Source organism: Triplophysa rosa, linkage group LG15 (assembly GCF_024868665.1).
Source record: "Triplophysa rosa linkage group LG15, Trosa_1v2, whole genome shotgun sequence".
NCBI classification, from domain to species: domain Eukaryota; kingdom Metazoa; phylum Chordata; class Actinopteri; order Cypriniformes; family Nemacheilidae; genus Triplophysa; species Triplophysa rosa.
This window is the reverse complement of record NC_079904.1, coordinates 6,807,176-6,821,800: the sequence shown is the minus strand read 5'-3', so window position 1 is coordinate 6,821,800 and position 14,625 is coordinate 6,807,176. Positions and strand designations below refer to the sequence as shown.

General features: G+C 38.6%; 3 protein-coding genes across 3 annotated transcripts; 2 read left to right on the top strand and 1 right to left on the bottom strand.

The window, feature by feature from the left end:
* Positions 1-487: 487 nt before the first annotated feature.
* On the bottom strand, positions 488-4,226 carry paqr8 (progestin and adipoQ receptor family member VIII). Its single transcript, XM_057353313.1, has 2 exons — positions 4,115-4,226; positions 488-3,300 (listed from the first exon to the last, which is right to left on the bottom strand). Exon 2 carries the CDS (start codon positions 3,254-3,256, stop codon positions 2,192-2,194), a length of 1,065 nt encoding a protein of 354 aa, XP_057209296.1. The 5' UTR covers positions 3,257-3,300; positions 4,115-4,226; the 3' UTR covers positions 488-2,191.
* A 993-nt stretch (positions 4,227-5,219) lies between these two features.
* Positions 5,220-10,508, top strand: mcm3 (minichromosome maintenance complex component 3). Its single transcript, XM_057352953.1, has 17 exons — positions 5,220-5,354; positions 5,517-5,629; positions 5,755-5,963; positions 6,047-6,177; positions 6,286-6,524; positions 6,691-6,799; positions 6,980-7,133; positions 7,242-7,373; positions 7,484-7,692; positions 7,787-7,961; positions 8,073-8,196; positions 8,413-8,563; positions 8,642-8,782; positions 9,026-9,132; positions 9,309-9,394; positions 9,492-9,576; positions 9,711-10,508. The coding sequence occupies exons 1-17, from the start codon at positions 5,280-5,282 to the stop codon at positions 9,907-9,909; spliced, it is 2,439 nt and encodes an 812-aa protein (XP_057208936.1). The 5' UTR covers positions 5,220-5,279; the 3' UTR covers positions 9,910-10,508.
* A 1,793-nt stretch (positions 10,509-12,301) lies between these two features.
* il17a/f3 (interleukin 17a/f3) lies at positions 12,302-14,619 on the top strand. The gene is made up of 3 exons (XM_057353712.1): positions 12,302-12,399; positions 12,643-12,866; positions 13,372-14,619. The coding sequence occupies exons 1-3, from the start codon at positions 12,379-12,381 to the stop codon at positions 13,610-13,612; spliced, it is 486 nt and encodes a 161-aa protein (XP_057209695.1). The 5' UTR covers positions 12,302-12,378; the 3' UTR covers positions 13,613-14,619.
* Positions 14,620-14,625: the final 6 nt, after the last annotated feature.

Here is a 14,625-nt window from a genome sequence, read left to right as displayed (position 1 = left end):
CTATCGTTTTGAACGATTTTTAAATAAAACAAACGAGTGACAGTGTTGAAATGGAGCTTTGCTGCCTCCTCATGTAGAATGGAGGTATAACAGACCTCCAGAGGCTCAAACAGACCACGACAACACTTTTTTTTATTTAGTATGTTAATTATCATTACTAATTACACCAAGAATAACAACTTGGAACTAAAGTAACATATTTACGTTAATTTCACAATAAATTAATTTCACGGCATGTACACAAGCTGGTTTCACAACAGCAATACCTGATGATCCATGTTTTCACAGAATTATTTAACAATTTGCTTGTGTGCTTCTACGGAACAAACAAATCTTCATTTCACACTTACCCAATGTATCAGTAAGGTAATTAAAATCTAAGAATGTCTCATTATGCATCAAGATAAAATGAAGACTGCAAACCATCTGAACATCTGACACTAAAAACTCACTAAACGTGCATAACACTTTTATTATAGCAGTATTTTATTGTAACACATGTAAAGGTACATGAGGCACATTTTTTGGATTAAACTGATATTTCTACGTCATTCAGGGACGGATTATGACTTCAAAGGGCCCAGGGGCCAGTTACCTCCAAGGGCCCCCCTCCCACAAATTTTTAGTTCTTTCCCTTAGCTGCGCATTCACAGTTATAGAAAGTGAAAGTTAAGATGACAAATAATATCAAAACCGTTCTTGCTCTGCGTCAGATACCTGCGCTACGATAAAAATCATCTGTACAGGGTTTATAGAAGTCTAATATTAGCTACACAGCGAAAAATCAACAATGGACCAAATTAACGCTTTGAAACACACGACTTTAATTAAATTTCAAATATACACGTGCATCACAAGTAAAAAATGATTTCTCGCCATAAATTCCTCTGTGACACATGTCTGTAAACATCAAATCATCTAGCAAAATATTCAGAAAATGCAATTTAAATGTGCTGTAATTTAATAATTTTCAATAAATTTAAAAATGATTTTTTAAATGAATTTTTTCTTTTACCAAACTGGATGGCAGTTTGGTAAAAACAGTTTTGGTAAAAAACAGTTTGGTAAAAACTTTTCTTTTACCAAACTGGGTTTTCTTTACCAAACTGGATGGCACAACCTTGAAGCCCAGGGCTCCCTCGGGCTCATGGTAGACAAGGGCCCCTGGGCACTAGCCCCATTGGCCCGGTCAGTAATCCATCCCTGACTCCACTGAGGTAGAAATTATTTGATTTGCAAAATAAAATACTGTACATTTCATCATACAGTAAGCAGGTACATACATTTCAAAACGTCATTTATTTAGAAGAACGGACAACAAAGTATGTATGAAAGTTTTGTTTAGACCAGTAGTTGGTATTTTTGAAGAGAGTAGAGCATTTTCCTGAACCACAGCACCAATTCCTGTAAAACAAATCTGCTGGCATTAGAATTAGAGCATACTGGGTGCAAAATAAAAGTAACTTCTTTGTTCTCCACATCACCCCATCGCTCTAAAGACTGTTGATGTTTGGATCAAATCCAGCTTTCCTCCTTAACTTTTAACTTTCTGGCATACTGTCCCGGACTCCAAACAGTTTTCAAGTAAACAGGCCACAGTTATGCAACCTCACAGTATTGAATCTCAAAGGAATGTTGGCAAAGTGGTCAATTATCCTGAACTGTGTGAAGGCATTTGTGGAAAAGCTCACTTACCATTAGTGCTCGCTTAAAATTTTAAATGCGATAGTTAACTTAATACTTGGAATTTTTAAATGTTTTACATTAATTCATTACATCAATTCAATTAAGCAATTTAAACGTATTGTTATAAGTTACAGCAACTCACCACTGGACAAAATTTAAAATAGTAAGTGGAACTGACTTGTAAAGCCAATTTGACTGTACTTAAAAAAAAACTAATGCAGCAGAAAATTGTTTACAGTGTATTTGATATTTAGTAAGTGAAATGTTTCCCCAAAGCATGAGATCTGATATCTGGGATTTCAAAATGTAATTATTTGCAAATCTAAAGAAAGAATCATTATCAAAGTTCTGATAATAAACATGCTATAATGACCACTGAAATAAATCATATGATCAGAACTGGCTCTGGTGAATGAATAAGGTTTATGATTTCCCTAATGAAAAATACATCTGACTGATAATGTAAACTATGCAAAACTGTATGTCCAACCCTTTAGGATTTTATTCAGTCCGATACTTTTCTCTTCAGCTGCCTCTGCACGGCTCTCCTCATGAGAGCTGCAGTTATAACATTGCACAACACCAACAGAAAGAAAGTCCCTCCAGCCATTAAGATAAAGTGTTCTCCATGCACCTCAACTACAGACCGCTGGTGCACCATAAAGTCTTTAATCATTGCCTCCATCTGACAAACAGTACACGTGGCCAGGAATATGTGGAAGATCTGATGACCATGACCCACAATGTCACATTTCCCTGGAAAGAAGCTCTCTGGAATAGGGCAAGAAAAAAACAGAGCCGCTAACAAAAAAAACCCAACTTGTAGGGCGTGAAATGTTAACGCTGGCTCATCCCAAGATCTTTTGGCTAGACGGTGAGCAACGGGGCTGATGTCTAATATGTATGCCAGGCTGGTGGGAACGATCTGACAGATCTTCCTGCAGAGTGGGTATGGACGTCTATAACGGAATTTGGCGAAGCAGCAGCTAGCGCAAGACAGGCAGCCGAGCACCGCGGCACCCGGCAGGAACACGATGCCCAACGAGCTCCGTCTCCATTCGGGCTCGGAACAATAAAAATAGTGGCCTAACGAACAGCCGTATTGGTAAACCCCCACTCCGACATAGTCCAGAAAGAAGAGGGAGTAATGAGTCAGCTCGGAGTGTGACTGGAGCAGGTGGGCGGCCACGCTGCAGGTGAGGTAGGCAAGCGAGGACAACGTGTACAAAAAAAGAGGCAGAGAGGCCACGTTGAGAGTCAGCCCCCATGTCCACGCAAAAAATGAAAAGTGCAGTAGGACGGCAGGGATTACCAGCAGGTGTGTCCACACATTGAGCAACTCATTGTGGCGCTGGAAGAGGCTAGAGAAGTAGTTCATCCAGTCCTGATTGACAGGACGGTAGCCTGACAGGATATAGGGCTCGCGGAAAAGGCTGGGCACATCGGAGGCGAGCACGGTGGCCTGGGGTGAGGGAAGAGAGGGTAACAAGTTTGACAGGCATGGTAAATGACCCAGCTGCTTTATGTTCAATATCAGTGCACCTAACCGACCCAAAACTCCACTTGACATGGTGAAACTCTGAATGGCAATGGCAGCCAGTACAGGCTTTAATGCTGCAAGGAGAAGCAGAATAAAATGAGGGCGAGTGATATTTACAAAACGGACAAAGAGCCAGTTCTTGCTAAACTAACCCTCTTACAGCTGATAAGTTAATAACTGGCCGTGTTGCTTTGTTCATTGTGTTTACCAAGCACCAACATTGTTCTCTCATATATTGCTCCATAGATACAGGACCAAATTTATAATCTCTCAGGTCTATAACATACAACATGTAAATCCAGAAAAGCTTCTGCATTCTCTGAATATCTACCTCTCAGCCATATTATCTGCTACCACACCTTAAGCAAATCCAAACTTTTCTAATCAAAGCTTATGAAAAAAGTAAAATGTCCCATAAATGTTATTTATAAGTAGTTAACTGTATATTCGTCATATGTGCATGATATAGTTTTGACCATTTTGACCATGTGTGACCATTATTCATCATTGGAGTTTGGGTTCCTCGCCACAGCAGAGCAGTGCAGTGTTGGCTTGCTCACCGGGAGACTGCATTTATTTATTATTTATTTATTAATTTATTTATTAGATATTATTTATTATAATGATCTTGCTTGGTCTATAAACACCATGCACTGTGCTGTGTTTTACCTTTCTGTGTTTTTCTTATTTGCTCCTGTGAAGCTGCTTTGGAACAATGCACATTGTGAAAAGCGCTATATAAATAAAATTGAATTGAATAGTTTTGTGAAAGTGGAAATTATCATAGCACACAAGAGCAAGAACATCTGACACTGTACATACTGTACATTGATGCATTAACTGTCTTTAATTTAAGTTATAAAAAGAAACGAAAAAACAACTCCTTACCTTTCGAATGTAGCTCCTCTTCTCACATAACATTTTTTTTAAATTGACTGAGTTACATGTCAACATAAAGATTAAATCTGTGTGTAAAACTTTCGCATTTTTACCCTCAGTAACTGTCAGTGTCAACTGAGCGACCTGTTGTGCCGGCTCTTCTTGAGTTTGGGCGGGGTTACACCATATTAACCATGTTTAAATCACTTGTCCAAATAGAGAGAGGTTAAGATTTAACTTCAGTACGTCATGTATTGTATTATACGATAATGTATTACTTCTACACTACTTTAAGGTAAATGTGCATTAGGGCCCATTTTAAAATAAAATGATTAATTGTGAACTAATATGACCTAAACATTACACTAAATATAAGAAAAGGATAAGCTACGAAACAAAAAATGTCATGCAATGACTCATTACAGAGATCAGCCACTAGGTGAGTATAAAGGCACGGATAAATGACAGTCGACTCGACATTGAACTCTTAAAAAAGGGGGTGCACTGATGTGTGACGTGTCAAATGTTTTAACCACCCGCAGTATTAATACTTTTCCTAACTTACTTGCCGAAACGTGTTTTAGAAGTTCTGTTTCTTTCCAGACCCAACACCCGAGAGACTTATGCGCACAGTAACTTGAAAAGCCTAATGTGCAGAGACATATCTTAAAAATAAACACTACAGGTAATGGAAAAAAACGTATTAGTATAGACAAAAAAACAGCAAAAGCACGCGTAAGATATTAGTATACGAACACCTTCAATTCGATAATTAAAATATACTAATAGTTGTATTTTGAAGAATTGATGCAATTTTTAAATGTAGTGACGGAAAACCAGAAGGGAGGGCGTTAAAATCGGCTTGTTTACTTTGCTGCAACCATCATTTACCAAAGAACAACCTCTTCCCTGTTCACGCATGCCATGAACAGCTTCTTTTCGCGCGAAAAACTATGAGGGGCTGGTCAAATGGTCACTATACGTGAATTGTGATTGGGTGTCGCAATCTAAGAAGCAGAACGTAATGACGCTACCCGGTGTTTCTACCAATCAGCGCTCGGATTCCACTCTGCGGAACGCAGACTGGCGCGAAAACGACACAACAGTGCGGCGGTCTGCACGAGGAGTTTTGCTTGTGGCACTTTCTTAACGTTTTTATAACAATAATAGAAAAATGGCTGCTGAAGTTGTAGACGATCATGAAATGAGGGAGGCTCAGAGGGATTACCTGGATTTTCTTGACGATGATGTAAGAATAACGAGTTTATTTTGGTATTATAAACTTAAAACTATTGAAGCTGGTGCCTTGTACTGTAACAAAGGCCCGCTCGATAATATTATTTTGCCTTAAACCTTAACGTTTAAATTAAGTCGTGTTCGATGACAGCCATGTGTTTACGTTTGTTTACAGCAAGATCAGGGTATTTATCAGAGTAAAGTACGAGATATGATCGGCGAGAACAGATCCAGACTCATTGTGAACATCAACGACCTGCGCCGCCGCAACGACAAGCGAGCAGCTAAGTATGAGTTTTCGCTTGTTAACCTTATTTTCTGTAACTCCGTGTCTATATTACACACACTAACATGATAGATTAAAAATAACGAAAGGTTAAAATATGTGATTGTATTTTCATTGAAACGAACAGGCTGCTAAGCAATGCATTTGAGGAGCTTCTGGCATTTCAGCGTGCCCTGAAAGATCTAGTGGCTTCAATAGATGCCACATACGCCAAACAGCACGAGGAGTTTTTCATCGGACTGGAAGGAAGCTTCGGCAGTAAGCACGTCTCCCCTCGTACCCTGACCTCTCGCCTGCTGGGTAGCATGGTGTGTTTGGAGGGCATTGTCACCAAATGTAAGTTCTACCATCTCAAAAATCGTACATATTCAGTGCATAGTGTTATTGATTTCTTTTTTGGTTTCTCTTTGTATTTACAGGTTCTTTGGTGCGTCCCAAGGTAGTCCGCAGTGTGCACTACTGCCCAGCTACTAAGAAGACTTTGGAACGCAAGTACACAGACTTGACTTCTCTGGATGCTTTTCCTTCAAGTGCCATCTATCCTACCAAGGTACCATAACCTGCTTGACTCATAAGACGTAGATTGTCATTTACTTGTGCTCAGAGTTAAAATAGTTATTCAATGAAATGTTTGCTTTTTTGTTTGTGCTGTATTCAGGATGAAGAGAATAATCCACTGGAGACCGAGTTTGGTCTGTCCATCTATAAGGATCACCAGACCATCACAGTGCAGGAGATGCCTGAAAAAGCCCCTGCGGGTCAACTGCCTCGCTCCGTGGACATCATTCTGGACAACGACCTGGTGGATTCTATTAAACCAGGGGACCGAGTCCAGTTGATAGGCACCTACCGCTGCCTGCCTGGCAAAAAGGGCGGGTTCACATCAGGCACATTCAGGTATAGCTTAGTGTCCCTTTTGAACCAGCCGTTCTGTTTTAAACTAGACGAATAGCCATTATAATTGGACTTTTAAGCACCAAAAGCTTTTTTTTTATGTTTGATTTTATTTATCGTCGAGTAACTTTTGTCGTTGCATAGAGTTAACGTCCGTTTCCATGTTCAGGACAATTATGATCGCCTGTAATGTCAAACAGATGAGCAAAGAAGTCACACCCTACTTCTCTGCTGGTGATGTGGCCAAGATCAAGAACTTCTGCAGAACTCGTTCAAAGGTTTTATTCTTTTATTAATTTTAAATGGACTGCAACATATTTATTACTTCATGAATTTAAAACCACTTTCATTTAGTTAATTTAGAGTAGCAACTTGCATGCATGTACATAATACATCAAATATATGAAAATTATTACGTCCATTATATTTTTGTGATATTCGTGTTTTTATCTTTTCAGAATTTGTTTGACCAGCTGGCTCGCTCCTTGGCACCTAGTATTCATGGTCACGATTACATAAAGAAGGCAATTTTGTGCATGCTTCTAGGAGGGGTGGAGAAGGTTTTGGAGAATGGCTCACGCATTAGAGGAGATATCAACGTGCTTCTTATAGGTATGCATGTGGTGAGACATTTAACCCCATGTGATTAATCTGATGAATTCATATTGTCATATTAATTTACTACATTTTGATTGTCATCTTTCCCTCTTTTTTTTTCAGGTGACCCCTCGGTGGCCAAATCTCAGCTGCTTCGATATGTCCTGCACACTGCACCTCGTGCCATTACCACCACAGGCCGAGGCTCATCAGGTGTAGGTTTAACCGCGGCTGTAACCACAGACCAAGAGACAGGTATTGAGATTCAAACGAGCGCTCTGATTCGCTCACTACACAGACCAGACAAGATGTATAAGTGCTAAGCACTTGCATTCAGTCATAACATCAGTCTGTTTGATTTTCAGGTGAGCGGCGTCTAGAGGCCGGTGCCATGGTGCTGGGAGACAGAGGGGTGGTGTGCATCGATGAGTTTGATAAAATGTCAGATATGGATCGCACCGCTATTCATGAGGTCATGGAACAGGGTCGCGTCACTATCGCCAAGGCTGGCATTCATGCCCGGCTAAATGCCCGCTGTAGCGTACTGGCAGCTGCCAATCCTGTGTATGGCCGGGTAAGTGTTGATGTAAAAATAGTTATTTATATGTTGGGGAGATATGTTTCGATGTCAGTGTGTGTAATTTCTATGTTACTCTCTTTGTACGCAGTATGATCAGTACAAGACCCCAATGGAGAACATCGGTCTGCAGGACTCTCTACTGTCTCGTTTCGATTTGCTGTTCATCGTCTTGGATCAGATGGACCCCGAGCAGGACCGGGAGATCTCTGACCATGTGCTGCGCATGCACCGCTACAGGGATCCCCGTGAGCAGGACGGAGCTGGTATGTGCTAATGTATAGAAACAAGATATAAATGTCAAAAAATGTGAATGTATAATAAGAAATGAAGTGTCACAAAGTTATTTTTTGTAAGCAAATTTGTGTATGTTTTAGCTTTAGCTCTTGGTGGTACAGTGGATGCATTGGCCACTGAAGACCCTGATGCAGCTCAGGAGGAAGAGGAGCTACGGGTGTATGAGAAACACAATCCACTCCTTCATGGAAGCAAGAAAGCAAAGTATGAAACATTTTCTGCCCTCTGTTTTATTTAAAACACAATCTGGGCTAAATTAAACCACGTGGTTTGCTTTTTTTTGTACGTAATTACATTGCTTTTAAAGCATGACTTTGTGATTTGATGTTTGACTGTGTTTTGCTTTTCTAATTTTATGATTCACAATCTTAAAGCAGACGTAAATCCTTACTACAGTTAAATGTTGTGTTTTCTTTTTAGGGACAGAGTGGTGAGTAAAGAGTTCATGAGGAAGTATATCCACGTTGCCAAGGCGATTTCTCCTGTCCTGACCCAAGAGGCAGCCAATCACATCGCAGAGGAGTACTCAAGACTGCGCAACCAGGACCAGATCGGCTCTGACATTGCAAGGGTAAATAGAGACAAATTTGTCTGAATGAAGTCTTAACATGAACTCTTGATCTGAGCTTTAATGTGTTCTGTCCTTCAGACGTCACCTGTCACCGCTAGGACCCTGGAAACTTTGATCCGTCTGTCTACAGCTCATGCCAAAGCTCGCATGAGCAAAGCTGTGGAGCTGCTGGATGCAGAAGTTGCTGTGGAGCTTGTGCAGTTTGCTTATTTCAAGAAGGTCCGTGTTGTTTGGTTATCAGCGTTATTTAAAATATCTTTTGTGTTCTGCAGAAGAAAAATTCATACATGTTTAGAATAACACAAAGATGAGTAAATTAAAGAATTGTTATTTCTAGGGATATTGTCACGTTAATATGTGGCTTATTGACCAATCTTAGACTTTTAGTACTTCCCAAATGCTAATATCTGATTTAAATGCAATAGAAAGATCCCAATAATATTTTCACTATGGTCTCATCAGGTTCTAGAGAAGGAACGCAAGCGCTCCAGGAATGCAGAGCAGGATGTGGCTTCAGAGGATGAAGAGGAAGATGAAGCACCAGAAACTCCCCGACAGCAAAAAAAAAGGTCTGACCTATTATACTTTGGTTTCTATATAAAACATTTTATTGCTGCTCAAATCTAACTGGTAAAGGTGACTTGCAGTGTCATGGACATATGGGCCTCCTAATGAATGAGCACACGGCCCCCTAGTGGCCAGCTGAGGTAATGAAATTGTCTAATAAATGTTCTTTGTCCTGTAGGAGGCGACATACTCAGCGCAGATCATCTCAAGGCAGTGAAACATATGATCCCTATGACTTTAATACAGAGACTGATATACCAGAAAGTAAGCTAAACCTTTGTCTTCTATATTCAGGAAAATACCAAAGTCTTGAATTGCAACTAAGATGCAGTTTGATTAATATAAAATATTCTGTTTTCAGTTCAGTCCCCAGCTCCTGCAAGGGAGAGTGAGGAGCCGGTAGACACAGCTGATCAGAATGGACACACGGCGTTACCTTCTGACAGGTGGGAGTTTTTACCTACTGAGATTCTGTTGCTGTTTTATGCTCAAGAGTTTTAAACCAGAAACTAAGTCTCTAGTAAGTGCTTCTGAATGTTTTGAATGCAGTAGGTCTGACATACTTGTGTTTTTGTTTCAGGCTGAAGGTATTCAAAACCACATTGTCAGACGTGTTCCACTCTGCTCACGCCCAGTCTATGGGCATGATCGGTCTGATGGAAGCCATCAACAAGAGCTGCCCATCACCATTCAGCGAAGCGGAGGTTCGGCACGCCCTTAACACCATGCAGGATGACAACCAGGTTATGGTGGCTGATGACATCATCTTCCTTATATAAATTATTATAAGGATTTCTTTTGGATAACAAAAGACTTGAAGTTGAAGATTCGAGTGAGGATCCATTTCAGAAGATTTTCAACATGCATGCAATGTTGATTCTTTTTGATACAGATCTGTACATGCATACAAATGCATGTATTTCCAAAAAGAAAATGTCGCTGCACATTAAGTTTTTGCAGTAATCTGTATTTGATTTTATAAACTTACAGCTAAATGGACGTGCATTGTTTTGGTTTCAACATAACATTGTGTTCTTGATTATTTTACTTTTGTGCATACATTTAATCTTTGTTATTTTAAAGAGGTTGGAGCAGTGTCTTTTTTTAACAATTTAACTCGTAAATATTGCTTTATTTTTTAAGCAAAGACTTAATTGAGATACCTGGAAAAGTATGTTCAAAATAATCTTTATCAGTTTAGGTTAAAAAGGAGTTGTTCTGTTTAGTGGTGCACAGTCATGAGGTTTGTCTCCATGTCTCAAACCTGTTTGTTTATTGGCCTGATAAATGCCTGCCCATTTATCAATGTTTATCAAACCATTTTCCCATTACAATTTGTATACAATTATTATTTGTATAAAAATGTCTGTCAATAAAAACCGACAATTTTGTTTTGAAGAATGTTCCGTTTTTTTCATTTAAACCTGTATGGCTTTCTTCTGCAGAACACAAAAGATACTTCAAAGAATGTTGGCAACAGAAAACCGTTGGTCCCATTGGCTTGCATTGGTTTGTGTGTTCAAACAATAGAAGTGAATGGGGACCAACGGTTTTTGGCTACCAACATTCTTTAAATTATTTTGTGTTTTGCAGAAGAATTAAAATCATGCAGGTTTTAATCGTCAAGAGGGTGAGTAAATGATAGAAGAATTTCATTTTGAGGTGAACTACTTTAATATCTTAAATAACTAAATCACTGCTTTCTTGCGTAACGCCAGAAAACCACATAACCTCAAACAATTCCTGGTTCACACGTTCTTAATCATCATAGCTACTGTTCAGCCTCATTGCTCTTTCAGTATAGTGTGGGCAGCATCTGTCTGTATCAGTATGACTGAATCATCTCATGGATGTCATACATGGAGCAAATGTTTTTTTTTAAACCTGGTGCAGCTCCTATATAGCTATATACTTAAGCATATGCATTCTTTAAAATGTTGCATGTTTCATTCCAGCTCTTCGAAGCAGTTCACAAATTTTTTTTGGAACATGTATAGCAGACAAGTGCCCTATAGGGGTTTGTGATCTTCATATTAGGTATGTTTTCTATTAACCATATCCACTGCCTGGTCAAAAAAGTTGCACCTTTTAACATTTAGTTTGTTTTGCTTTGGTTACGGTTTATAGGTTGACAAACTTATGCAGGATTTCCATCCAGAGTTGCATTCATTTTTGGCCACAATTTTATTGTAGTGTATCATTTCCACAACCGCAGGATACGGGATCTGCCAACAAGATTGAGAAATGAGACACGGCATCAGATCGGGTTAAACACATTATTTCCGGATGAAGCATGTTGATCGCAGCAATAATACAACCATAGTCTTTTATTTAAATTCAAACAGGGACTTTTTGGGCCAGACAAAAAATGATGGTAATGCTTTAGAGATCTGCAAAGTCAGTGTTTAAGTCAGTAGCCTACTGCAACAGCACTAGTTCTCAGACCATACAACCTTTAACACACCATTGAGTTTCCATATGCGCTTGTTAAATCCTTTCTAAGAATGACTCAGGAGATGTTATATGCTTGTGGTTGTGCTTCTCTTGCAGTGCTACAAAAGCTAAATCGGCACTTTAGTGACCTGAATTGGTGGGGGAGTACAAGAACCTTGTGTGTCTGAACCCACAAACAAACACTTGCAGTAGCTGCATTTGAAGGAAGTTCCAACATATGAGTGAATTTACCTGAACATACACAGCCAAAAACAGTTTGCTCAGTTATGCATTGTTAAATATCTTTAGTTGTATACCCGAGACAGCATGCATGACAAATTTGTAAAGCAACACAACAGCACAATCATTGATTTCATTTCCAGAAACATATGTGTACTTTAAACAAAAGCATCTGCCAAATGCATGCATCTAAATGACAAACAAAAATGTTTTTTCTGAGATCAGAACTTTCAACTAGGGCCATGTGAAGTTTTGCTTATCATATGGGTCACTTTGAAAACCAGACAGAACAAGCACAACACATCCTGTAAAAGCTGTTGACCCACATAAAGTGCACCTCTGTTTTACCGGAGTAGAAATTTAGTTACACAAAGGTCAACCTGTCTGAGTTTTGATGTTTATAGATGAGTATGTGATGACTACCTGCTTCACATGGATCTCTCTTTATCTACGTCAAGATCAGAGAGTTCACAAACCCATAAAACCAAAAGCAGTAGATGAATGGCTCTCAAACACTTGCGTGGGCTGTTAATGCTTCAGACAAGCTCAAGAAGAGCGACCAGGACATTGGCATTATGAAGATGCAGCTTCCACTGGTATGTCACTAATCTAATACTAGTTAAATAAATGCAAAAAATATTGTATTTTCCATAATTAGAAGAGTTTGAACAAGAAAAATAATGTAATCAAATTTGAGAATTTTGTCATTTCCAACTTTATATGTTCATGTAGCGATGTATTTAAACTTGAATGTGCAATGTGTTTTACGATATGCGATGTTGGATTGTGATGTTTAATTCATCAGGCTGCAGTAATCTACTCTGTCTACATCTCCTCAGGCTTTCAGAGCGATGCTGCTGCTGTACCTGTTTGCCCTTTTGCTGGGAGTGGATGGTTCTTCTGGGAAAAGATGTAAAAAACACAGAAGATGCAAAGGTTCAGACACTGGACGTAAATCCAGAGGCTCAAAGAAAGGACTGTGGGTTTCTCTGGATTCAACTCTGAACATCTCCACTCTTATCCCTCCGTCTCCAAGCAGGTCTTTGTCACCCTGGACATATGTGTGAGTCTTTGTTTCGATAAACCTATGAACACGTTTGTTCTTATACATTTTATGTGGTATTACCGTACATGCTGGTGTGTTTGGTTTGTGCACATCAAGTATGTAAATTTGAACAATGCATAGAAATGTCTTAATGAAAACAACTTTTTTGTAGGTCCCTCATGTTTAAATTGATCATATAATGTTTGATTTTCAAACTATAGAAAAAGAAATACATAAATTAGAGTTCTTTTTATTTGTGATTTGTTTTAGGCAAGAATTTGAAAATCAAATGCTTTAATATGAACACAAGTATTCGTCTCAATATTTGTATCTATTTCTTCTAAGCAATTATAGAAGAAACACGTAAAGCGACGTTAAAAGTAATTGTGAATTTTGAGAAGTCTCCTGAGTTCTGACACAAAAACAGTCTGGGATTAAAGGATAAAAACTGGATGTAGTGATTTACAGAAAATAGCTGTTCTGTCAACTCGTCTAAATCTCTCGCGTTCTCTTTTTAATTCAGGACTTCCTATGATGATTCACGAATCCCTATGCAAATATCTGAAGCGAAATGTGAAAGAAGAGGCTGTTTAATGAAAAATGGTGAGGAAGATTTAGGACTGGAGTCTCAACCCATCCAGTATCAGATCCATGTGCTGAGAAAAGTGAAGGACAAAAACAAGCGCTACACCCTTAAACTGGAAAGTAAAGTTATTACTGTGGGCTGTACGTGTGTTTTACCCGTTGTTTTTCCACAGAAATAGTTTTGTGCTGTACTTTTTATTACGTACTGTTACATTATTGTATTCATCTGCATACAGCAGTCTTCTATTGCATTCTCTTCCTCAGCTTTGTATTTATTATAATATTTACTTGATTCCCTATTTCCTCTGTTAGTCGGTTATTATTTTGACTTGAGCACACAGACACAACAGAAATAAAATATTATTTAGTTAAGAGAAGCATTTATTTGACTCTGTTAAACCAGACACTTTAGTCATGTGGGCATTATAAACACAGAGAGAAAGTAAAGGTTCGATTTTCTCACATGATCTGGTCGATTGAAATCAATACTTATCTTGCACATACAACGGTACATTTTGCCAACATTACCAACACAAACCTCATCACTTTTATTTAACAAGTAATATAAACGAAGACAATCAAGAAAATGTGGTGACATGCAAAGCGCACCATTCGCATCTAAAGCTGAGGAACATTCAAAGTACTACATCTCTTTTTGTCATTCTCTCAAACCTGAGAAATTCATTCTTCATTTCTAAGATGCCAATACAAACATAATACATGAAAAATCTTAATGTGCTTTTGAGTTGTGCTTAAAGTGTCACTGTGCTCCAGTCCAGATTTCGGTTTAATATGCATCTAGAATGTGTCAGTATTTATATCACAGCTGTATATGTAATATTGTAATTGCAAAGTATCAATCCATTGCTTGACATATATTGTATAGTCATGCCTGTATGTTTTATTGAGCTATGAAATCCTGTTGATTATTAAATAATATCAGTAAATATGTACAATCAAATCATCAGTACATGGAATATGTTTTACGGATGACGTCAGATGTAGTTTGTGGTTGTCTTAACATTCATCTGTACCGATTATGGAGTTTATAAAAAAGCATCTCTAAATTGTTTAGTCATTTTCACCTCTCCGTGTCATTTCAAAAGATCTGTTTAGTAGACACAATTCATTCATCTGCTATAAATCTTTGTCTTTCATCAAGCGAAACACACCCTTAGTGCACCTTGCATTG

Coding starts and splice junctions, on each gene's coding strand:
- mcm3 (XM_057352953.1), top strand. CDS start 5,280: ATGGCTGCTGAAGTTGTAGACGATCATGAAATGAGGGAGGCTCAGAGG. Junction 6,178..6,285: donor GTGCCATCTATCCTACCAAG/GTACCATAACCT, acceptor TGCTGTATTCAG/GATGAAGAGAATAATCCACT. Junction 6,525..6,690: donor TTCACATCAGGCACATTCAG/GTATAGCTTAGT, acceptor TTCCATGTTCAG/GACAATTATGATCGCCTGTA.
- il17a/f3 (XM_057353712.1), top strand. CDS start 12,379: ATGAAGATGCAGCTTCCACTG. Junction 12,400..12,642: donor TGAAGATGCAGCTTCCACTG/GTATGTCACTAA, acceptor ACATCTCCTCAG/GCTTTCAGAGCGATGCTGCT. Junction 12,867..13,371: donor TTGTCACCCTGGACATATGT/GTGAGTCTTTGT, acceptor TTTTTAATTCAG/GACTTCCTATGATGATTCAC.
- paqr8 (XM_057353313.1), bottom strand. CDS start 3,256: ATGTCAAGTGGAGTTTTGGGTCGGTTAGGTGCACTGATATTGAACATA.